Genomic DNA, 24,836 nt, shown 5'->3' on the forward strand with positions numbered 1-24,836 from the left:
GACTTCAGCAGCAGCAAATCTCATCATTAACATTATTTAATAAAGGCAAAATCTTTCAGGCTGCAGACACAGTTCTGTTCTGATTTTCCTTGGGCAGTCTTCCTGGGTTTAGTGCTTCGTAAGACAGCTGCTCTGTCATGCATGAGATGAAAATTGTCTTTCACTGAAAGCAGTGGTGAGGGCGATATTTCTGCTGAAAGCTGCTTGTGTGCTTTTAGCAGTAGTAAAACTCTCTTGTTAAGATTTCACAAGGATTAATGGCATTCTGTTCCATTTCCTTTCTGTTTTGTCTAAAGACGTTTTGAACATAGATGCTCTGCGTATTTTTTTCTTAATAAATGAAATATGTATTTGTTGCATGATTTGTTTTTATATTTCTGCCTGTAAGGATACAAACACAGACCTGTGAAAAATATGGATTTGAATCAATGAAAAAGTACTATGACTTCTGGAAAATTCACTTCTGTTTTCGGAATTTTCCTCTTCTGTTGCATTTTTTGACACAGTATTCTGTTAGTCCAATGCTTCTAGCTGCACTCTGTAGTGTGACATTTATTTATTCCTGTTTGCTTGTCTTGTGGAATTAATGCTTTTTCTGGAGTTCTGAGATACATCACTGGAGGTTCCTTATCTTGGTGCTCTGGGTAACATTTTCTTTTCTTCTTCTTCTTTTTTTTTTTTTTTGGTAGGATTGGAACTTCTTCCATTGGAGCTATGAGTGCTTCAATCCAGGTTTCCCTAATGTGACTCCATGGGGGAATCCATTGGATTGAATTTTATTTAAGTTGCTCTAAAATGAGAACAGTTAGATTTTGCAAGTGACTTTGCTCTTTCCACATACTTGCTGTCCAAAATCTCAAAAAGTCAAGTGCCAGTAGCTGGTCTGTCCTGGTGAGCACCTCATCAGCAGTGGGTGCTGTGAGCTGTGACACAGCTGCTCCTCCACTGCTCCTGTGGCACACCAGACCTGCAGCAGCAGATATGCAGTGTCTGCTTATAGGGCACAGGTGTGTGCTGAAGCATCAGTCAGGATCTGGATCATTTGATAGGGTTGTACCTGTGAGCACTATGGTAATCCTGAAAGTTCTCAGGTTAGTCCTCCAGATGGTGCTTCCTAGTAACACGTTCCTGCAGCTCTAGTGCCACATCACTGCCACACTTCTGTTCTCAATTCTGCTGCTTCCTCTGCCTGCCTGCCCCAGGTCATGCCAGGACAGCCGCAGCTGGTTGTCAGGTCACAGGTCTGCAGGGTTTGGATCTGGCAAATGGAGCCCTTGCCCAGAAGCAGAGGCTGCTTGCTGAACTGTAACACTTGGCTTGCACTGCTCCAATATAGGGATCTGAAACTGGGTCTCAGGAAAAGGAGTTTCATACTCTGCACTTGGTACTTGCTGAATTTGAATATCTGTAGTCTTATGTCAAGTATTTCAAATATTTCCTATATCATGTTGCAGCTAGCAAGAAGTTAAAATGTTGTGCTGTTCACTTCGGTGGACAATTTATTGTCTATTTATAGAGGTTACTGTTCAAAGAGCCTGTAACTTCATAGGCATAACAGCAGTTGGAGGAATCCAGCAGTCATTCTGTAAGATGAGAATTTCATCTCCCTCTTTTCAGTTGTTTTCCAGTCTTTTGAGCAGGACACACATTTATTGTTGGTTTTCAGTCTGTGTTCTATGGATTATTTCTAATGGATGTATATATCTGTTAACTCTGTTGCTCTAAATTCTTCCACTGGAAAATCACGATGGCCTGAATGATGTCTTTTTTTCTTTCTTTTAATGGCTGTATACAGGTGCAGCTTGCCATGTAACAAAACATGCTCCATTCCAATCTAATACTAATATTTATGAAAGGACTACGAAGTCACCTTTGGGCATAGGTAAAGTAATTCTTTGAGAGGGTAGATGTGTTTGCATCAGAAGTGTAAGGCAGATAAACAGTAGAATGTTCTATGTAGTGTTGATGAGGTTGCTGTTGCTCTCAGAAGTATGTGGAAATCCAATGTAGGAGATTCCAGGAAGAGAGGATGAGACTCCCATAGAGGCAGCACTTGCCATGTGCTTGGGACCTCCCGCTTGTCTTGGCAACACAAGCTGAAAGAGTGAGCGCTGGCTGGGCATGCCTGTGCTTTTACTGTCTGTAGCAATGACAGCTGGAATGCTCAATACCTTTTTATTTTCTTTCAGCACTTAAGTCAGGTGTAAAGGTGACAAGCAGTGTGCTCTTGATTTGAGTCTACTCAAATATGCAATGAGTGTAGATGTGTTAGTTGAGAGCTCTGTGCTATTTAAGCCATTTCCTAAAGTGCCAGTTCTTGCTCAGTGGGCTGGTTTCTTTTTTAGTCTTCTTATGACAGATGTAGCTTGGGAAATTTACGTCAGGCTAATCCTTCAGCTTCAAGATAGAAATGATTTGTAAAACTCTTCTCAGAATCCAGAGAGCCATCAGTTCTGCACTGCTTCTTTCTAGTAGATCTTATTAATTTTGACCTCTCTATGATACCATTAACCATGCTCAAGGACTCTTTCAGTGAGTCCAAACACTAATATGCATCGCCTAAAATAAAAATAAAAATTCATCTAACACCTGGGGTAAAATTCAGTATTGGACTGGTGATGTACGCTGACTGCTTTGTAAAAGTCAGGAGAAGATAATGACACATTTTCATTAGGATGTGTAAACAGTTTTATTATGCTAATGTTGTTTGTTTTTATTTCCAAGTAACAAGCAGATAATTATAGTACTTACTCATAAAACATACACTTTTATTTGCCTAGATACTCATATGTTCTCTATAAACCACTTAAAGACTGAAAGCATAATCCTCTTAATAGCGTCATTGAAAACAATATCTTCAATTTAGACAAAGTGTTGTACTTTTTTTTTAGATCAGCTGAATTTTTAAATTGACATGTTTCAGGCAAGAAATTGGTGTAAAAATGACAACAACAAATGACGGATGTTCTGGCCTTCAGATTAGGTTTGGCCTGTAAGTTTCTTCTCACTGAACTTTGAGGAATTTTGAAACCTGTCAAAACAAAACAAAACAAACAAACAAAAACAACAACAACAACAAACTGAGAAGGGAAATGAGAAATATTGTTCACCTGTAGGATATATGGTATCTTGATTCTTTAAGAAACCACGAGGTAACTGGGAATAAAGAGGGAAAGGAGCCACCTTTTGAAGGCTCAGCACAAATGTCAGAAGTCTCTTATCTCTAGTGCCTTTGCTGATCTCTCAGTAGTTACAGTCCTGGGCAGGTCAAGAATAGGTGAAGGATGGACAAGGACCTGACGGGGATGCACTGCTTGTTTCCAGCACACAGAGCTGATGTGGTTGGGCATGTGCCTGTCTCCCTTCCTTTTGAACCTGCTAGTTCCTTTTTTCCTTCTTACACCTACAATATCATGGAGTGTGATACCAGGGCTGAGCTGATTTTGTCAGTCTGAGTTTTCAAAATGTTCTTGTCAGAGCAGCCTTAGTTAAGCTGTGGTTCTCTCTGAAATGATTCTACTCTGATATAACTTAGCGCCGCACATAAAAAAGGGTACTGGCTTGTGATGCATTTCTGGGACATGAAAGTACTCTGTTATCTCTTACAACTTAAGGAAAAAAACTCAACTTGAGAGTTCTGAAAAAGGAATATTTCTGGGAATTTGTTGTGCTAGCAGTCTATGAATTCCCCTCACACCTGAGAGCTTCAAATGATTTTCATTCCTGGCCTCAGTCAGAAGAGAGCATCACCGTCACCAAATGTTTCGTTTATCTATTTTGGGTTTTTTTTTCCTGCTTCTTGGCTGATACAATTGCTTCTGTGGACACTTTAGTACTGTTGGGAAGAAAAACAAACCCAACCAACAGCACAAGGGCAGAATAAAAGGCTTCTCTCCTGTTCTGCTTCTTCAAGTAGAAGTGACTTCAATGCATCCTGAAGGAAACTAAGCTGTTTTGTCACTTCTGCTGGAACTAAATCAGGAAAACTTAATAAATAATGCAGGGATGCACAATTGTCAGCAGCTTTGTGTAACAGGGCAAAAAAAAAAAAATCTAAGAAAGCATAGTGAGGTATTCAGATGTTGTTTTCATACACACTTCTAAGGCAAACATGAGGAACTGACCAGCAAAGCGCTCAGCCTACCCCCAACACTCCTCTAGGAAGCAGTGACTTCTCTTGCTAGGTACTGAGCTCCAATGTGTCTCTGCGTCCTGCCTTGAATATGGTAATGATAATGCAGCTGGAGATTATTAGTAAGTAGATCAAATTTATCCTCTGAAAGCAAACAGAAATATTTTTAGTTATATCAGAAACTGTCTTCTGCCTCTTGCTGTGTGAGGTGTTTCAACAGTCCTGGAACGTCTTTGAGAGCTTGTGTGTCCTTCTCTTTCTGGTGCTTTTGACAGACAGCTGTTTAGACTTTGCATGAAGAAGCAATTGCCAGAATCCTTTGTTTTCTCCGTGATCGAGTTGTTCCTGAAGGGACCTTTTGCTCTCTGTCTTTGTAACTCTTCACTCAACCTGCGTACACAGGTGCAACTTCTTTTCTTTGATACTTTTCTTCTTCTGTTCTCACTTCTTTTTTCCTTCAGAAAGCCTTTTTTTTTTTTTTTTTTTTTGGCAGAGGGCAGTGCTGGCAGATGTTGAAGCAAAGGGGCTGTTTACATCATCCTCTTCCTTTGTGAAGGGGTAATTGCATTGCAACTTTACTTAAGAACACAAACTACATCATGCAGTTAAGGTCTGCAGTAACCTTGTGTACCAGATGTCAGTTCTGGCCTTTTGGGGCACTTAGCAAGACAAATACATGCTTTGATAGTCTGATGCTGTTTTTATCCAAGAGTGAAACCACTAATCCAACAGAGCTGTAACCAGGAGATACAAAAAAAGATTCAGAACCATTGTGGGCTTTGTTGCAGTTCTTCTTTGTCTGTCTTCCCCTTATTCTGTGATGGGTTACATGAATGATGCCAACAAGACATGTTTGTACTTCCAATTGAATTTATAATTTCTGCTGTGCTTGCTATGCACACCATTTACAAACATGATCCATCTCGAGGCCATATGCTTCATCCCTTGATGGGCTCTCTGGATGGAAAGTGGCAAGCAGATGTGAGCAAGGCAGACGGAGTGCTGTTTGCAGCAGCTGAATGGCTGCTTGTCCTATAAATGATGCACTTATATGTAAGTGAGAAATTGTTAATCCAACTGATCCTGCACCATACGATTAGGGAATTTGTATGCACAGTTTGTAATCTGAAATAGTAGGCTCAAAGTAATAATCAGCTGCTACATCAGGCAGTTCGTGTCCATTATACATCGTACAGGATTGAAGAGATGAGTGTCCATATGATGCAAAATAACAGACCACCAAAGCAGAAATTTAAATGGTTTTAGCAGTGGTTTTCAGCCTTAAGCACAGTGATGTTTAAAAATCCTTACCATGTTCCTGTAGCTTCTCTCAGATACGTTGAAGTGCTTGGTGGCCTTGCTTTCGCCATAAATGGGTCTTGTTTAGCTAAGGTGCAATACTTCATAGATTATAAATGAAGAGCCTAGGTGTGGTGGATTTACCACATCACTAGTATCCAGAAAGCATCATGGGACATGGTGTTCTAATGATAAATATTCTTTGTGTACATACTAGTCTTAATGCTTGTTTTATGGTACAGCAAATCTGGCTTTGGAAAAGGAAGGCAAACGTTCTGACACTTTATACTTCTGATGAGAAGTCTGGTTTTGTTCATATCGCTTCACCTCCCCTGCAGGTGTTTATGTACAAGGGCCACCTCGATAGTGATGCCTCTTATTTTATTATGTTGACCTGTGATGCTGGAGGTGGATGTGGGTCTGGCAGTAAAGGTTGAACCTTCCCACCAATGTTCTGTTACATTTTGTGGCTGTGTGACAGACAGCAGCACAGGGGCAGCCTGACAAATGGTGTCTGACGTGGGAATGCGCATGAAGCAAAGGTGTATCAGTGTATTCCTCCTTGCAGGAAAAATGATACCCACTGACATTCAGTGATGCTTGCTTGAACATGTATGGAGACGAAAGAGTGGGTGTGAGCTCAGTGAGGCAGTGAGGGGTGTGTTTCAGCGGTTTACCTCCACTGGTGAAGATTTGTACAAATGCAGCATGCAGGCTGGCAAAAATGCATAGTTAATGGTGGTGACTATGTTGAAAAACAGTACTTTGTAGCTGAGAATTTGCTTTATTGAACAGTGTTATTTTGCTCTTTGTATCTGTTGTGTTTTCCGTGGAGAAACAGGAGGCATTACTTTTGGAGCAACCTACATAATTATATCCAGCATAAAGCAGTAACAAATCTGCAGTAAAAAAATTACTAGTTTTAAAAAATCTAAATCTACTAGTAATTCAGAATTTGTTCAGTACCACTTTTAAATTGGATCTTGATCCTGTATTCTATTTCCTGGGTAGGAGGCACCATAAATCTAAAAAAGAAAAACAAATCACTCTCTTGTTAAACTCTAGTGAAAGCAGTAAGCTGTGAATTCCACTTCTGCTTGCTATTTTGGACAACAACATACCCTGTTACTTGCAATTTTGCATGCATTTTATTAATGTCCTGATTACTCCCTATACAACTATGGTGATTCATTAATAACTTATACATTTGTATTCATGTACAACCACTTATACTTTCAAAGGGGTTTCTTCTTTATGAATAGCATTTTTTCCTCTCTGCAGATATGACTTGTTGCCTCTTACATACATAGGGTTAGGGATTTTAAGGAAAAAAATAAAAAAAAAATAATAAAAAAAAGCCAGCCCAACTGTTCTGCTGTTCAGCTGCTTTTTTATTTCTCTACAAAACATTTTAAAACACCTGTTGTTTTAGGCTGGAACTTTTCCTGTTGTCTCTAGAAGGGAAGTCATTAACTGTCATTCAATCTGTGGATGATTTTATGAGGATTTTCTTTGGTCAATTTGTAGCTTGTCTCTTTGTAAATCAAGAATTAAGAATTAGAATCAAAGTGGAACTCAGCTTCACAGTGTGGTTATTTTGGATAGTAAAAGAGATTTCTGTGACATGTCCATACCAATTTAGTGCTCAGACATGACTGAATTAATTCTGCTTAAAGATTTGTTAATTATGGGTCAGCTGAACTGCAGTGACCAACCACATGCCTACCTACAGCCTGTGGGGAGGATGAGATAAAGGATTTTAGCTTGATCAGCTTTAATTAAGACCAGCCAATGTAAGCTACCTTTTTGGATGTTGTGGTGTGGGTGCACAGGCTGCCTGCAAACATAGCTCTGCTCACAGCTGGGCTCCAGTGTGGTTGGCCTGCTGCTGCCTGCTGTTTCTGCCCTCCCTGTTCACAGCCATGTTCATCTCTTTGCAGAGCAGCATGTGGGCATGCACGAGTTTGAGCAGTTTGGTCATGTGTACATAAGTGGAGCTTGGTGTCCAGGGCCTCCTGGCACCATGATTTTCTACGTGTGTGCCATTGGGGGGGTGGGGGGGGGTCAGGGTGCCCCCATGCTCTTCTGAGGCTGCTCTCAGGCTGCAGCTGCTGAGCATCTCCCAGGTGTGAGCTGAGTGCCTGAGAGGCCCAGGGAGGTGGCAGGGACTTGTGCTGCACCATGCCATAGATATGCATGTGGCAGTGAGAGGGACATCCTGCCTGCTGGGTCCCTCTGTGCCAAATGCTTGTGCTGGGCTCACATCATCAGCATTTGGGTGACTCGTGGGGACTCTTCCAGAATATTTAGCAAAGGCAGATGAGATTTGTAGGCGGGCTGACCTTAGGGTGTGTGAGTAGTTTGTGGATGTTTGCAGCTGGCAGAATGAATGCACAGAGTAGGCTGTGAACTGTGTCAGGCTGTGCCAGTGATGAAAGGGTCTGGGCACCCAAGTAGGGTGTAGCCTTTACTACCTGGGTGTGAAACAGTAACTGTGAAACTGGGCTTCGAGATTTCTGCGTAGAAAGAATTGTATTATTTATTAATTAAATATCTTAGCATTGGTGGGATTTCATCATGTGACTCAGTGCTGCCTTGAACAGAAGGGCTTTCCTGAGAGGAGAGACATTATGAATGAGTATGGTGCTGATAGCACCTTTTCATTGAACCATTTGACGAGTCAGCACTGTGGTTTTAGTAGGAAATTCTTTTGTTTCATGATGGCTGTGTGAGTTCTACAGTGGAAGAAATCATAAAGCAGAGGCTATTTCTTAAAAAAAAAAAAAAAAAAAAAAAAAAATCACTAAGAAAAACAAACAACAATGACAAAAACAAATTCAAAACCTTGATATATTTACATACACGTGGATGTAAAATGTGCAGCCAGAAACAATCTGGTTTAGATGGTTGATTTATAATTGAATTCACATACTTTTTTAACCTTGAATGTCAGCAGTGGAAAAGAAGCCTGAAGAAATTAGTTCACCACACCAGAATACCTAAGAAGGTGAGCATATTGCATAGTGTGTAAAAGCGGTTTTCAATACAGCATACTTTGAGCTTAAATTGCTCAAGCAATGTAAGATTACATCCAACCCTGATTAAAAGCAGAATATATGTAAATACATTTATGTAATAATTACGTATTTTATCAAATATTCATATATTGTCTTCACAGAGAAGACCAAATGCCAAGTCCTATAAAGTCTACCACAAAGACAGTCAGTGTCAGAACTTCACGAAATAGATGAGAAATAGATTAATTCATCCTTCAAACATGTCTCTCGCCAGTTGAGCATTTTTTGAAATTGTTTGATAAACACAGCAACTTGTTGGCTTATTGTGTAGTTCTATGCAAAGAAGGTGAGCTTTGCTGAGGAAACCAACATGCATGATTATATGAGTGGAAGGAAATAGAGACACATGTTGAAGAATAGTAGCTGGGATTTTTTTTGGCTTGTAGACTTTGCAATTAGTTTTCAGAGTACCGTAGCCTGCCTAAAAGAGCCGTTTTTATGCTCTGCTGTCTTCACAGCAAAGTATACAATCTCCCCTCTGTTTTGTAGGCATTTCCTGTACTAGGAATTTTTTGCTGAAATTTCCCACTCTTGCTGCTTCTGTTTCAGCTCATTGGCTGCTGTGCTAATGAGGGCACTTGGGACTTCCTCTTAATTCAAGCATTGCATTGTATAAACTCCTAAACAGGGTCAGACAACATAGTGTTGCCAGCTGCACATCTGCAGCCATCTGGATTTGTGGCAGGAGCGCTAAAATAGACATGGTGTAGCAGAGTTGAAAGAGAGACAAGAGCAATGTAAGTCATATTTGCACAAAACCCTAAAGTAAATGCCCCATATTTGATCTGCAGTACGTACAGAATCGTTATTGAGACGTTGCATTTGCATACATATGTATCAAATAAAGAGCAATGGGATGTGCTCTGAAAAAAGCTTGTTGGCTCATTCCTTGCCATTGCATTTTCGCAAGGAGATTTAAGTAATCATTAAAACCTCTGATAATCAAACAACTCTCTGCTCCCACTTCTATGCCTTCATTAAGATTCTGTTTCTAATAAACATCACTTGAGCGTATTTATTTATTACAATAACATTATTAAAGAGAAATAATTGCATGCTGTCAAATTACAACTCTCAAGACTGAGAACAGAGGGGCAGGTGAATGATGAACAGCACTTTCTACCTGTGCTTATCAGCTGTTAGGGGAGCACCTGAGAGAGGGTCTTATCTCCTTTCCTTTCTGATCCTTTCTCATTGCTCAGCATCTCTAGTAACTACATCTGGAATTATGCTGTGGGTCTCCTGGAAGTCAGTTCAGATGTGGAATGGTTCCATTCATTTATACTCCATGGCAGAATTATCCATACAAGTTATAGTCCCCTTTTCTAGAAAGCTTTCATTTGTTCATTTGTGTTAGTTTGATGATTGTTGTATGTTTTTTTTTGTTTTTTTTTTTTTTTCCTGCTGTCTTTGACAGTAGAAGTGTGGGTTTTCTACTCAGTATTTCTAGTGCTGTTTCTACACTTAGTATTTTATACAGCTGAAATGAGACAACTCGGAATAAAGTTCTCATAGTTCTAGATCAAAGTTTTTGTGTGCAATAGTTTTTTTGAGTGTTCTTAACTCATTTTTAATGACATCTGGATCTTCTGCAGTTGTTGCTTGCTGTGTGAAGACTTTTTTTTTTTTTAAGAAGAGTTATTTTTAGATAATATGCTTATGTGTGAGTACTACAATTCTGGACTTTTCTTTCTAACTTGCATGATTTAAAATACCAATTTTGAAACAGGTAGTACCACCCCCTTGTAGAAATTATAGGTTTTTTTGGTTTTATTATCTTGGTATGTCATTTATAGCTAAAATATATCTCCCATTTTGATATATTGTTTTTTATCTATAGTGCCATAGGTGTTTTTAGGACTAATCCTATTAAATTTAGTGGGGTTTTTACCTTTTGATTTCAGCTGGAAAAAGTTAATGACATTTATGTTTTTGGCTGGCAATTATGTTATATCCTCAAGATTTTGATTGAGAGGATACAGTTATACAGAGGCTGTTATAACTCAAGTGCAGCTAGTTGTGCTTTCAAGGCTCTTTGATTGTGAAGATAATTTTTAATTTAAAAAAACATAAAATTGTTTTATTGAGTTATCTACTTAAATTTATCATTATAGGTCAAATAGTAATGGACAGTAACAAAGAAGTCAAGAACAATGATAGATATATGTCTTGCAGATGTGTATTTTGTCACAGTAAGCCAGAATATAATTTTTGTGGAATCTTCCAGGTATTACTCATACAAACAGCCTGTTTGCATCGTAGGTATATTAAAACACCAGAGTGCTTATGTTGATAGGGTAGTTGTCCTTTAGTTTCAGTTGCTTGATGTCTATGCAATTTCAGCAAAAATGGATTTCCTTGAACTGATCTCAGGAATAACATCTCTATGGTGTAACTGGCCTTGAGTAGAAGTAAGACAGTGTGAAAAGCAGAAAATTCAGATGGTCTCCTTCCTCTGAGTGTCTGAGAACAGTTGGCTCTAGTCATATACTGACTGTAAAACCACCAGTCTGTGACCAGAATCTTTAAGAGATGTCTTTTTACATGATCAGTTTTTATTCAAACAGAGATGAAAGAGCATTTATGTTGAATTTTACATTGGATGTTCATCCTGAATAGGAAACTGTAGCTGTGTAGACCACCGAGGCATTAAAGCAAGAAGTAACATAGCTGCTGGAAATGATCATTGGTGTAGGTATTGTTGCCACTAGTATCGTGTTCACCTTGGAATAATGTTCTCAACATGCAAGGATGGATTAAAAAACAAGCTTCTTTCAAGATGAAAAAAATTTTTAAAAATTGTTTTTTGGATAGTCAAGACAGTGAGAGGGATTTACCAAGACCATGCCATAAGGAGCTACTGTTTTGGTTTGTTTTTTTTTTTCATATTTCACTTAAAGTTGAATAGAAGATGTTATTTCTGCAGTTGGTTCAGGGCTGAAAACATCACAGCGATGCTGCATGGAATTTATATTCTCATAAGGAAGAGAAATGGTTGGATTTTGAACATACTTGTTTTTCCTTTCCAAGTATTATATATTAAATGTTGGAGCAAAACACTTAGGAAAAAAAAGATGTGGAAAAATTTGACATAAAGCTGCTGTTCAAAATCCCAAATGAAATAATTACATGTACTAATGACTTTTTTCTAGTAACCACTTGTACATCCAGAAACTGAAATTAATTGCTTTTTGATCAGATTAAAAGTCATCTTCCTGTGTCAGTTGAAGGAAGTATGGAGCTTGGAAAGTTTGGATAATAGCTCCTTCAGGTTTTTTTGTTTGTTTGTTTCCAAAAAGAAGGTGAGAACTTAAAAGGAACTCATTTAAGTTTTATATAAACTTTATCTGGAGTATTTCAGCCTGAAATAACTGTACTTTTTGGAAAGTGAATTGATTACTTGCTCTACTTGTTTTTAGAAGGCAGTTTTGAATTCCTTCTTTCCTTTCCCCATCAGTGTTTTCTGATCCACAGAATTGGATCAATAAAATTTTAGATGTGGATGATTTTCTCTAAATTATCCTTGCTTTTATAGATGTTATTTATTTTTAAATAGGAAAGTTTTGTCACATGGGGAATAGAACAATTCTCACCGAAGTCTGTTATCTGCTGCCATTTAGGATGTGTTCTTCATGAAGCTCCGTCTCAGTAATGTGAAACCATGCCAGTGGTAAGTTAGTTCTGGAGCCAGGTGCCAGACGGTCGGTTCTCCAACTGCTGTGTTAGTACTACTGAGCTTTCCCAGTTCCTGGCCATGTCCTATCCTCTTGAGAACTGCAGGAGAGAGCATCTGATCACTGTTCACGTCCCAGTGACGGAAGACACTCAGATGAGAGCAGGGGATGCAGGCAGTGCTGGCACTCTCCTGGTGCTACTTGCTTTCCTTGCTGTAGCATCCCCAGCATAGCCGAGATGGGCCTTTTATGCAGTGGTACAAGGCTGCTCACTCAGCGGTGTTTGGTGACTGTTTCTCAGAATGATCTCTTACGTAACCAAGCTTTGCACGGTGCTGTGTATCATTCCAGCGCCGGTGATGGTGCTGACATGCCGGCGCTGCCTGCCAGATGACGCATGCATACTCTAGAGGAGGAGAGATTTAAATATACAATCAATTGCTCAGTTACAGAAAAAGAAAAAGGGGAAAAAAAGGAAGCTTTAGAGACACTATAGTTACATATTCCATTTTTTTCTGTTATACAGTAAAATAATGAATGGAGATACTGAGAAGTGAGTGGTGAAGCTGGTGAAGTCTCCGTGGTTGCATAGTCCCAGGCTTACCTTGAAGCTCCCCAGTTTATTGGACCACTAGACATACTGATATTTTTCTTCTATAAATGGCCATGAATGCCAAAAAACATATTAAAATTTTAATATTCTTCTTTAAAAAAAAAAAAAAAAAAGAAGGGCATATTGTTTTAAAACAAAATTTACTGGAAAAAGAATTGCTGTTTCCCCCACCATCTTTTCTCTACAAAAGCAGTGTTTTCCCCATACCTTTTCCCTAGGTCTGCAGAAGTTGCTGTGCAATATGGTACTATACCATCATGCTAAATGCAAGAGGGATGTTTTGTATTTAATCAATAGCAGGCAGACTTACCTAAGATTTATTATTTCATTTTCTTCAAAACTACTGGTCATTTTTTACTGCAGAAAATGTGCTCCTGTGGAAATCAACCCAGGCATTTGCTGTCAGTTTAAGGAAGCAAGAAGAAATGAAAACAAGAAAAACACAAAGGAAATGGCCTCAAGGGAAAGCTCTGCATAATTAACTTGAAATTGCTACTGCTAGAAATACTGTTGCTGCTTTTTCTTGCCAGGGCTGTCACCTCACAGGAATTTTAGCTTAGAGCAGGGAGTGGAGCTTATCTGATGATCAAGGTTTTATGTGGCTTGATTTTCCAAACACTAGAGACCACTGTGCTCTGTGGTATATTGCTACATGGTAAGAAGAAAGGATAATGAACAGGAGCAAGAAACCCTATTAAAGTTGTATTTTTAAAAGAATCTTACCCCATTTTTTCAAGTGGAAATCTCGTAAATGAAATTAATGGGAAGACCATGCAACTTAAATGATAACGATTTGTCTAGGGATCCAGAGATAACTGTCAATGTTTCGGTTTGGATTTCCAACTTCCCTTCTGCCTGCGAAGGTGGTGTGGGGAAGTTTGTTTTAGATCAAAAGGAGGATCTGTGGGCTGAGTGAGATGCCCATTCTTGTTGCGGAGAAACCCTTGTCATGTTATTTCTTGCAGATGGTCTCACAGAAGCCTTGGTTGGGGATTGAGTCTTGCCTGAATGAGTGAAATACAATGCGTGAAAAAAGGAAGTGAGAAGAGAAATTAGAGTGTACAATATTGTCAACAGTTCTCAACTCAAACACATCAAAACACGGATGAATATTTAGTAGTCCTTCTAATGCAATAACTGCTTTTCAGTGTTACTCATCTTATCTGAGTGGTTGCTGTAGCTACAGTGTAACCCTGAGAGTTGGCAGAAAGTGAACCATGTATTCTACTGCGTTCCCTGGCCTGCATTAAATATCTGATGAATAATTGTAGATTCTAAAGCAGATATTAGCAGGAAATGCCAGTGAATATATACACAAATTTCTTTCCTAATCCCAATTAAAAGTGGTCACTATTATCAACCTTGTTTCAGGCTTTCTTGTTTAAGTAACTTTGTGTCTTCAAATATCTTGTCATCAAATGCATATTTAATGCTAATTTGAACCTTGGGGTTTCATAGAAAGTTATGCCATACAAGAGAGGGTAATCCATAAAATAAAACTCATTAGTATCTCTCCAGTGCTGATTGGAGGTCATTAATTTGCATAGGTAGATACTGTTATAAACAATATGTGACATGGGAAAGGTTTTTTGGAGTCAGTTTAGTGGAAAATCAACAAGGTCAGAGCTGCTGGAGCTCTAATGTTTGGAATGAGTAAGGCTTGACATTTCAAGTTGAGAAAGCTCAGGATATGTAGAACCAAGTTAAGACTGTACTGGAAGGATGATTTTGGGAAGGAGAAATCAGATTTTTAAATTGACATGCAGTGCTAAAACTGGGAACAGTTTGCCTGGATTAAAAATGACTAATACAGAAAAAATATGAACATATTTGGGAGGAAGAAATCAGTATAGGAATGTGTGCTAAATGCTGCAGGCATCCTATGCATAAACAAGGAAAGAGACAGATATTGCTAATCCAAAACCATCATAGAAATATATCAGCTAATAAGTTAGTTAATCAGGAGCCAGAGGTGAAAGAAGTATTAATTTTAGATATCAGATCTCACTCCTTCCAAACTGAATTGCTGTCTGATGAAAGGGTTGGCACATCACAGAATGGGCACGATTGCCATGGAGATGATTAGGAGAACTTTTTCCATGATTTAGATTTTCTGTTCTGTTTCTGCTTAGTTCTTATTTTCCATGCTTTCATAAAAAGAGAGGATAATCTGAATGCTAGTAATGTAGCATATATTAATTTTAAATATCTTCATCTAGGATGATTTGTATTCTTTCTATTACTCTTCATGCTGTGAACCAAGTCTAAAAGTGTTCTCCACAGTCACACAGGGAAGCTGCAGTAGGATTGGGACGTGGCCTCTGCCTATCAGCACTTAGACCAGTGCCTGTTGGTTGGTCCTTCTTGTTGTGCATTTTTTTGTTTTGGTTTGGTTTTGGTTTGGTGTTTGTTGTTGTTGTTTTTTGTAGCAGCTATGTAAACTGCATTTTTATTTAAGGACTGGGAAAATTATTTGTATAAACATATGTACAGAATCATAGGGGTTGGAAGGGGCCCTGGAAGTCATCTAGTCCAACTCCCTGCTAAAGCAGGTTCCCTAGAGTAGTTGCACAGAAAAGCATCTGGGTGGGGTTTGAATATCCCCCCAGAGACTGAGATTCTACAACCTCTTTGGGCAGCCTGTTTCAGTACATATCCAGTACTGCATTTTGTATTGTTACTGGTCAGGGGAAAGACTTAATGAAGAAATGCACAAGTAATTCTGCCTTAAATGCCATTTGTTTACTTGTTGTGACTCCCACATGGAGTGCAAGGGACAGTGATGGTCTCTGCAATCAAGAAGATACAGAAATTATTCTCTCCTGAAATATACCATGTATATGAGTCTTGGTAAAAATGCGAGAAGGAGAGAGCTGTTCCTTTCCTTTATGCTGTTGAGAAAAGTGGTGCCAGAGAGAAGGAGGAGAAAGGTCCCCTTGGACTTACGGAGGCTGAAGATTTTCCTTCCATTTCTGAAATATCATTAGACTGATTACTGAGATGAGCAGCACTTGTGCAGAAGGATGGAGGAAGGGAGAATTGCTTTCCTGAGCTGCCAGTACAGAAAAACACAGAATCTGTATTTATTGCCAAATTCCAGAAGGATTCTATCAAACAATAGCCACAGGAGCATGAAGATAAATGCCTGTTGTGCTCAGTGGCATATCCCACTCACATTACTTCTGAGAATAGAGCACTAGCCCATTATATCAAATATTTAGTCACTGCTGAATTCTTCACTGTTCTGACCCTTGCACCTGTGTACCCTCTCTAAGAGCATTTTCATTCAGCTGAGAATGTGAATGCTGCTCCCTGCAATTTTTGGAGCAGTGAATTTTCTTCATCCAGGTCATCATCAAAAGTGGGGAATGTAATAAGTAGAAATGGTTGCTAGCAGCAAGGGCACAGATGAAGCTGATGAAGACAAGGTGTTGGAAGGGATGTTCTCCTTTTGTATAACGGAATGAGCAGCTGTCTTATTTGCTATCCCAGCTTCCATGGAAGCCAGAAATATGAGCCTTTGTGATCAGCAGGTTCAGAGAGTCTGCCCAAAACTGGAGAGTTCAGCTTGCTGGAGTATTTTTTGTTTATGTTCTTGCAAGAGATTGAGCATTGTACGTAGGTCATTCCAAAATTAATGCCTCGTATTTATTTCCATGGCAAATACAATAGATACGAAGAGCACCACAACACTGTTTAATAGAGCAAATTCTCAGCTACAAAACCCTATTTTTCAACACAGTCACTACCATTTGCTAATCTGCACCAGCAGAGATGACCCTCTGTTTGACAGCTTCTGTGACAGCATTGTTGCTATGAAGATGTTTCCCAGTCTGTCTTTCATCAGCCCAAACTGAAGGAAGTCAGAAGGTGCCAATTTGAGACTATACCGTGGGTATAGTAAGACAATCTATTGATGATTGATGATGTACTCCATGTCCTTTAAACTGTTATGGGGCCTGGCATTATGTCACAAGAGATGAGTTGTCCTCTTCTCTGGCCTGACTCTGGAGTGTTGAGCCTTCAGCTTAGTCAGTGTTGCGATGTAGCACAGTTAATGGTTTGTCTGGATTCCAAAAAATCCAGACAGATCACCCGTTTCCCATTCCAAAAGACAGTGCGCATCACTTTACCCACTGAGGAATGCATCTTGAACTTTGATGGGGAATCCATACTTGCCACTCCATAGGCTGCCATTTTAACTCCAGCTCATGGTGACAACGCATCTTGTTGCTGGCAATGATGCAATCCAGGAAATTGTCACCTTCAGCCTCATATTGGTTCAATACATCCTGATCTATTTGCATACTGTGTTCTTTCTGTTCCTTTGTGAGCATTTGTGGGACCTACCTGGCACAGACTTTGTGATATTCCAATGTTTCCACCGTTGTTTCCAACGCATTAAAGCTGATATTCAGCTCTGTACATGGTTCCCTGGCTGTAATCCTCTGATTTGCACAGATGAACTGATTGAGATGCTCTTCATTTAATGGTGTGACAGCTGTGCATGGCCATCTGCAACACAGCTCATCCTTCACATCACTGTTGCCACTGCTGAAGTGCAGCACCCACTGCTTCACTGTGCTCACATTTACTGTTTGATCTCTATAAATGTTCAGCAGGCATAGATGAATGGTGATGGGTGCCATTTTTTCTGCATGGAGGAATTCAGTGGCACCTTTGCTTCATGCACGCTTCCATGTCAGACTCAGTTTTGTCCAACTCTACCCCTCTGTTGTCATCTGTCATGTGACAGCAAAATGTAGAATATCGGTGGGAAGATGCCATCTTTGAAGTCATCCCACCAACTTCTGCCTCTGATTTTGTGGGCCAGCATAATAAAATAGGAGGCATTAGCTTTGGAGCAGCCCTTATAAATCACGTATATATGCTGGATTCTGCTTTTTCCTCGAGTCTGAAAATATGAAGTAATTTCACTGAAATTATTAGATTTGGAAAAAAAAAAAAAAATCGGATAAATACAGAATGTTCAGGTTACCTAAGCCTGGATGTTTCATCATTCCAGAGGAAAGGAGGAAATTAGTGTGACTCACCAGAAAAACCTTAGTGTTCCTCAACTTTATGAATTGCATTAGAATTGTTTTTTATTTGTTTTGTTGCATTTCTCATGAGACCTGTAGGAGTCATTGGGCTGATTCCTTATTGTTGTCACAACCTTGATGAACTCGAATTCAAGATTGGGTTATGTTTCATAAGCATACTGAGAGTTCGTTAATTACAGATGAAGGAATTGTACTTCAGTATGCTGAAAATTTTCTTTCATTGTAGTAAAATGGTTACTTTTTGGATCAGCTGCTCGCATTTCTGTTTCATCTAAAGAGGCCACAGTGATCTGAAACTAGTCTAAAGATGAGCGTTTTTGTGACAAACTGAATTTTGCCTGTTACACATAACTGCAGAATTATTTTGTTATTTGTGCCACATTATTTATGAGAATCACTTCCTTCCTCTGTATGTCATAATTTAGCTAAAAGTCATCTGCATAGACCTAATAATATCTAAGTAAGGCCATTAATTGCATTCTTCTTGTTGACAACAAAATGTGTATATGAGCTGAAGTCCATAGTTTTCTTTAAACTAAAAACTAAACTGTTTTACTGTCTGTTCTTTGTTTTGTGCGGTGCTGTGTATAGAACTATTTAGATCTATAGTAATACATGGCAAAATTTATAATTTTCTTTTAGTTAAAAGTTTAGGAAGACCTAGGTGGTTGTCTGATTTGACAACAATATTTCTTGAGTTTGTGTAATGTCAACATTTTAATTTGCTGGTTGTCGTTCCTGATTATCCAAGTGTTATGTACCTTGAGGTATCAATAATATTTGCTACTTTTCATATAGAAGAGAGAAAATACCTTTCCTTTAAGTTTTGCAGTGAATGAAAGTTGAAATATAGTGATTTCTTCTATGCCTCTTTCAATCATGTAGTTGGCAGTAGAGCTGAGTAGAATAACTGTCGTAAGTAAATTAGGAGTCACATTTTCCTCTACAGCTAAATACATGTCTTATAGGGAATATTTTACATTCTGTGTCTACATTTTTGTTTTCTTATTTGTGAGCCCTTTTAATTTTCTCTAAGTGTAACATGTTTGAGCTATAGACAAAATAATTAAAGTCAGACTTAATAAACTTAGCAAACTATGAATCAAATCCTGTAGAGTACTTACTGGCAAACCATTCCTTCAGTGTGGGCTGGAGCTCTGCTGTGAATGTTTCCTCTGTGGTCCGAAGTCTAGAGTTTACCCTTGTGAAATGCTGACTGTCAGTGAGAGCCATGGGGGGAAGTGCTGAGCATCTTCCAGGATTGGCCCTTACTTTCATTCCCATCCTGTTTATTGTGCAGTTTGTTTTTCTTGAACTAATACTTTTCTTTGTTTTTCCCCTCATCCTGAAAACTAGGCTATGTTATGTTGATTTCAAGCCCTCTCAATGCAAATAAAGTCAAGAGGGTCATATGGCCTATTTGCCTCGTAAGAAGATTAACATACAGAACTTGCTTCACTTATGTTGTCTTTTGTTTTGGTTTGTTTCCTTAAGATGAGATAGCCAACTCTGTAATATTAGTATATTTTATATACTGTAATCTGATGTACCATTTCTCTCCCCTTTTTCTCCTCCCCCTAAGATTATCGTTGGAGAAACCGCAGTGTTTTGTCTACAGTTAGCTACAAAGGATTTTGAAAATCAAGAAAAAACAATATTAACTGGAGACTGTTGTTATATAAATCCACTGGTGCGCAGAACCATCAGATTCCTTGGTATGAGCAAAATTAATGTTTTCATTTTCTGAATGCTGAAAGTGATTAAATATGTCTTAAGTTTGACTTGGAGAAACTATTCAGATAACACTATAATATTTCATGTATAGTCCTAACTTGGGTGCAATTCTTTCCTTTGGGACAGCGAATTAAGTGTCTTGGAAGTCTGATTTAAAACAAAGAAACAAACAAAAACTGCTTTGCGGAAACAGTACTAAAAACAGAAAAACTTGGGATCACAAAAGAGGGGAAAAAAAAAAAACCAACCAGCAGGCCTTGACTAGTGGGAGATGGAGAGGGGAAGTATCTTTAACCAAATCTGTAGTTAACAGTTCTCTTTTGGCTATGAACACATACAGCAGCCAAAGCTGAGGACATTAGTGTATAATTGTGTGTTTTCAAAGCCTGCCTAGTTCAGGTACTTTCTTAGCCTGGAGCATGTATTATCATCTATAATAGATAACTGTATGAAAACCACTGAGGTCAGCTGCAAAACCCACCTCCCCTGACTTTGCTAAATTTGAGATGATGTGCTTTCTACTCATTTCATTGTAAATGTATTTTGGAGAGGGAAGTACCATCTCTCAGAATGTCTGCTAAATACTCACAGATGCTGCTTTTTAGTATGTGCAGGGATGTTGCAGCCAGACTCCATTTGTCTGCTGTGTGTTTCTCCCTCTTGGCTGTATCTGAGGGCAGCAGCTGGGGAGCAGAGCTGCAGGGCAGCTCATCCCGTGTGCCTCCATGCAGGGGAGAGAGGGCTGCAGCTGGGTCTCTGTGTGCTGTGCCTGTGCCACAGCCGTGATGCCGTCTGCCAGCATCACGGGAGTTACTTACTGTCACATGGGAGTTCTGGAGTCATTGAGTGGGAGACTGCCCTGCATAGAGCTGGAGTATGTGGGCAGTCATACTGAGGAGCTCCTCCTGCTCCTATTGCTCTGTACAGGGGTTGTGTGTGGCCAGAGCCCACCTGGTGGGCTCTCCTTGCTCACAGAAGTGAAGCCAAAATGTGGTGGGTAGGGCAGGGACGAGTATGGCTTCCGCACTGTTGCACCAGACGAGGTGTCACTTCATGTTACTCTCACAGAAGTGATGTGGCTGCCTGTTGTGGGTCTGCACACACTTTGGGGCTTGCTGGAGGGCCATCCTGCACAGCACCTGGACTGGGTACAGGCCAGTGCTCGTTACTGTTGAGTTACTCACGGTGAATCAACATTAGTGTGACACTGTTGACCAGACAGAATCCCAGAAACCATTCTTGGGCCTCTAGCTTTGCAGAGGGAAAAAAACTGGCCTTGAAAGATGCACATGCTTCTGTGGTATCACATCTGCTGTGGTGTGTGTCCATTAATGTACTCATCCTCATGGTGCTATGTGAATTGGGAACTGCCAGAATTCACATTATACTCACAGCTGGCTAGTTGAACTAGGGGAAAGGTAAACTGATTTGCCCATGGAATCCAGGAATCCTGTAGCTAAGGTAGAGTTTGAATATATCTGCTGATTTGGCTTTCCAGTCAGGGTGGTTGCTGTGATTGTATTTTCTTCCAGAGTTTGCTTTCTGCTTCCAAAAAAACCAGAAAAAGACATCAGAATAGGATATCTAATTTTGCTTTCTTTTTCCACTAATCAAATAAATGCATTTTTATTCTTATGAACAAATACACATACTTAATGCTTTGCTGATGTGTCTGATTAAAAAAAAAAAAGCGTTAGTATAAGTAGCTCCTTGAATATAAGGATCTTTAACTCATGGTGTTGATATTATGATTAACATGTTGTGCATAGAGATGTGCCCAATAGCAGGCAGATAAAGACAACTTGTGCATGGCAATATTAAATTACTCGGTACTCCAACTTACAGCTGAGAGAGAAAGGAAAATGTTTGTCCAGTATGTGAGGTGACTTTTCAAGTTACTTCACCATTCAGTGCTTGACTTGTCTGGCTTTCAAACAGGGCTATAGGGTGGAGAATTTGCTTCTGTTATTTCTATTAAGTGAACGTGGGCAAAGACTAGATGTTTGGCTAACTGCCCCGGATAGATGGGCATGCATGGCTGGGCAACCAGGAAAGCAGGCTTTTTCATGAAAGATGAGTGTACTCCTCTGAGGAATGGAGATAGAATCAAGAGTGTGAGTATGTTGCAGCATTGCTTCCGCCATTGGATAGGAAGATATCATCTCCAACATCATGAAGGATCTTTAGGGTATGGTCTTGTCCCTATGTGCTTGAGGATCGTTCACATTCTTAAATGAAGGGAGCTGATTAATTACTGTGATAAATATTATAATATGTTGTCCTGGACTGAAATTGTCAGGAAATTTAACTCTTTGTTTCCCTCTTTAGGAATTTACGCGTTTGGACTGTTTGCTACGGACATCTTTGTAAATGCTGGACAAGTAGTAACAGGGAATCTTGCACCACATTTTCTTGCACTTTGTAAACCCAACTATACAGCACTTGGATGTAAACAGTATACACAGTTCATCAGTAGTGCACATGCCTGTACTGGAAACCCAGACCTTATCATGAAAGCCAGAAAGACATTTCCATCCAAAGAAGCAGCACTAAGCATATATGCAGCTATGTATCTGGCTGTAAGTATATTGTACTGTTTAATATCACTGTATTTTTGAGAGAATATTGACTCAAACTATTTGGGAGGGGAAGAATGGAGGGAAGGTAAGACAGCTATTGATCAATTTTATCTATGTAATCCTTCTATGTGTTACTGTGAAAGCTTTGAGAATTTGGTTCATTGGACTTAATTCTGAGGTATACTTTTACAGGTATACTTACAGGTATACTTCTCCTTGCAGATGTAGTAAGCCTTAAAAGCTAAAATAAAATAAAATAAAATGTATAGGACCATGCTGAGAGAGGATAAATTGTTCAGGAATGGTTATAAACTTAGGATAACCAGGTTCTCTGTTTACTTTTTCCCTGTTTCTAGACAATCTAGGAGAAGGCTCTGTTGTGTGGCAAAAAGAAGGGGGGAAGGATTGTCTGTAACCATCTGGTAGTAATCTCTTCCTCCGTTTTAACCCAGTTCAAATTAGTGGAATTGCATGTGGCAGTATTTGTTGGTGGGGTGAAGCAGAAGACGTATGAGAATGTCTGATCTCTACAAGCTTCCTTGGGAACCATGTATATCCACAGGTACCAGAACTGATATCTATAGGTACTGCAGTTCTCTTGCAGTGAGTTTGGCTCTTATTCTGCATTTAAAGGGGCTACAAGACAATCCAGCCCTTCTTCCCTCTCTTCTTTGTAACGCTGACTGATGAGTAGGGCTGGGATAAACTGCTGTTTGCTGGGTGGCATCAGAGCTGCTGCTGAGTTAGTGCAGAAGTGAGAGCAGTAGGAATGAACCTTGCTCAGGTAGCTCAGTGCAGTGCTCTCTGGCTTAGTTTGGAGTGCAGGTTGTTCCATCTGCCAGCAGCAGCACGTGTTCTTCACCAAATTTTCCTTGGGGCACCCTTATGGAAATCTTCCAGCTGACCTGGGCCTGCAGCCACAGGCCTTTATAGCCCACTGGAAGAGCCCAAGGCTTTCCTCATGGTGTCAGTGGGGAGTAGGGCAAGTGTGTGCCTATGGTCAGGAGTCAGCCCTTCAATTCCTTCAGTATGTGAATAGTGGTGTGTGTCTGCATATGTATGTAGACACATGTGAGTGTTCATAAATTTTGAACATACATATTTAATGAGCTGACTTTTAATTTTTGATTAATCTGGAAGCTGATACATGCCAGCTGATAATTGATATGTGGCAGTGCACCAACGCCATGCTTCTCGGTATGATTTCAGTGCCAGTGCTTAAAATCTGCATCCCTGACAGTAGTGTTTACTTTAAATTCCTGTGGGCAATGCTTTCTTGGAGATTTAGATTAACAATTATCTCAGGAAGGTGTTAGCTGCAAATTAGAGATGAGCAATATAGTATTCTGTTCTAACTTGTGTTAAATGTAAGACTGCTAATAGTATCATCTTTATTTGGGAGATATTTGAGGCTTTGCTTTGCTGAACTGTACATCCAAATTTGGTGCAAACTATTTTAGAAAATGTTCAGCATTCTACATTTTAATTGTTCCTATTTTTCTCATCCATCTGTAAAGTTGGATTTCCACTGTTGCCATGAGTCACAGAAAACTGAAGGAACCCAACTGTTCAGCACTGCAGAGCAGAAAGGAAACCAGTATTGATACATTTAAAAAATAAAAAGTAGGCAATTACTAAGACTTAATACCTAGTATCATGGCTTTTGTTAGAGCTACAGTGCTTTATGCAAAACTTACGTTGTCTGTGATCAATAATCAGTTAACAACATCAAATTTGGAAGCTGGTGTGATCTGTTTCATGACTTTATAGTCTTTCAGTAGCAGCAGAAAAGGATATATCCTGTGTCATTAGTGTATCACTGTGATGCATGACAGCGTCATCATTTAACTAAAGCACTGTAAACTGCTGACAGGACTGATGAGTTGTTCTTGTAGGCTGCCTGATGAACTAATTACTGTGATGTATCTGCTGACTGCTAGCCTACACATTTAGGTCCTTGATGCGATATTGGCAGTCTTTTTTTCTTCTACTTTCTTTTTTTCAAATCCAGTTGCACTGTTGCTGCTAAAAATATTGTTTGTTACACACCAGGCAGAGAAATGCAATGTTCCAGTATCTAGGGTCATGTCCTTACAGTGTCATGATGTTTATTGGGAAAGTTGGCTCTGAATAACAACTTTCTCATCATTATTCACTGGAGTAGAATGTTTAAACAGTAGCCCAGTCTTTGTATGAACAGTGGTACAGAAGTTATTTACAGCATGGACATAAAGACCTTCATATACTACTCAGCTAGTACTTCATAAGCATATAATTTCTGATACAAAGTATGCTTTCTATTTGTTTAACAGAAATGTTTGGGTGAGAGGGCAAGATTTTTACAGAATCTTTCCTGGACATTTCAGCCAGCTGTGCCCAAACCAAAACCAGCTTAAAGATACAAATAGGCAATGTGCACCTAGCATCTTGTTAGCAACAGCTTTTTCATCTAAGTTCTTAAGCCTGCCTTTTTCACTCCTCCCCTCTTTTGAGAGTGGGTGGCTGCTATGGTAACTATGAATTCCCTTCCTGCTGGAAGTACAGGCTTTTGCAAACAATTATACTGCTAATATTTAGACCTCTCTAGCATTTGCCTCCATTGCTTTTCTGAGTATCTATCAAGAAAGACTTAACAACTGAAATGGCAGCAATGTGCTTAGGTTTT

General features: G+C 39.4%; 1 protein-coding gene across 21 annotated transcripts in view; it reads left to right on the top strand.

The window, feature by feature from the left end:
* PLPPR5 (phospholipid phosphatase related 5) overlaps nt 1–24,836 on the top strand; it is a 202,723-nt gene that overhangs the window by 123,943 nt on the left and 53,944 nt on the right. For 20 of the 21 annotated variants that reach the window (XM_090146310.1, XM_090146304.1, XM_090146296.1 and 17 more), the window contains 2 exons: nt 19,441–19,573; nt 21,921–22,171. The exons of the other annotated variant lie outside the window; for it this stretch is intronic. In XM_090146310.1, coding sequence (XP_090002436.1) covers nt 19,441–19,573; nt 21,921–22,171 — 384 coding nt within the window. The remainder of the gene's footprint in view (nt 1–19,440; nt 19,574–21,920; nt 22,172–24,836) is intronic. 21 annotated transcript variants of the gene reach the window in all.

The sequence above is a fragment of the Phasianus colchicus genome, chromosome 9 (genome assembly GCF_987193195.1).
Source record: "Phasianus colchicus chromosome 9, bPhaCol1.hap1.1, whole genome shotgun sequence".
Taxonomy (NCBI): domain Eukaryota; kingdom Metazoa; phylum Chordata; class Aves; order Galliformes; family Phasianidae; genus Phasianus; species Phasianus colchicus.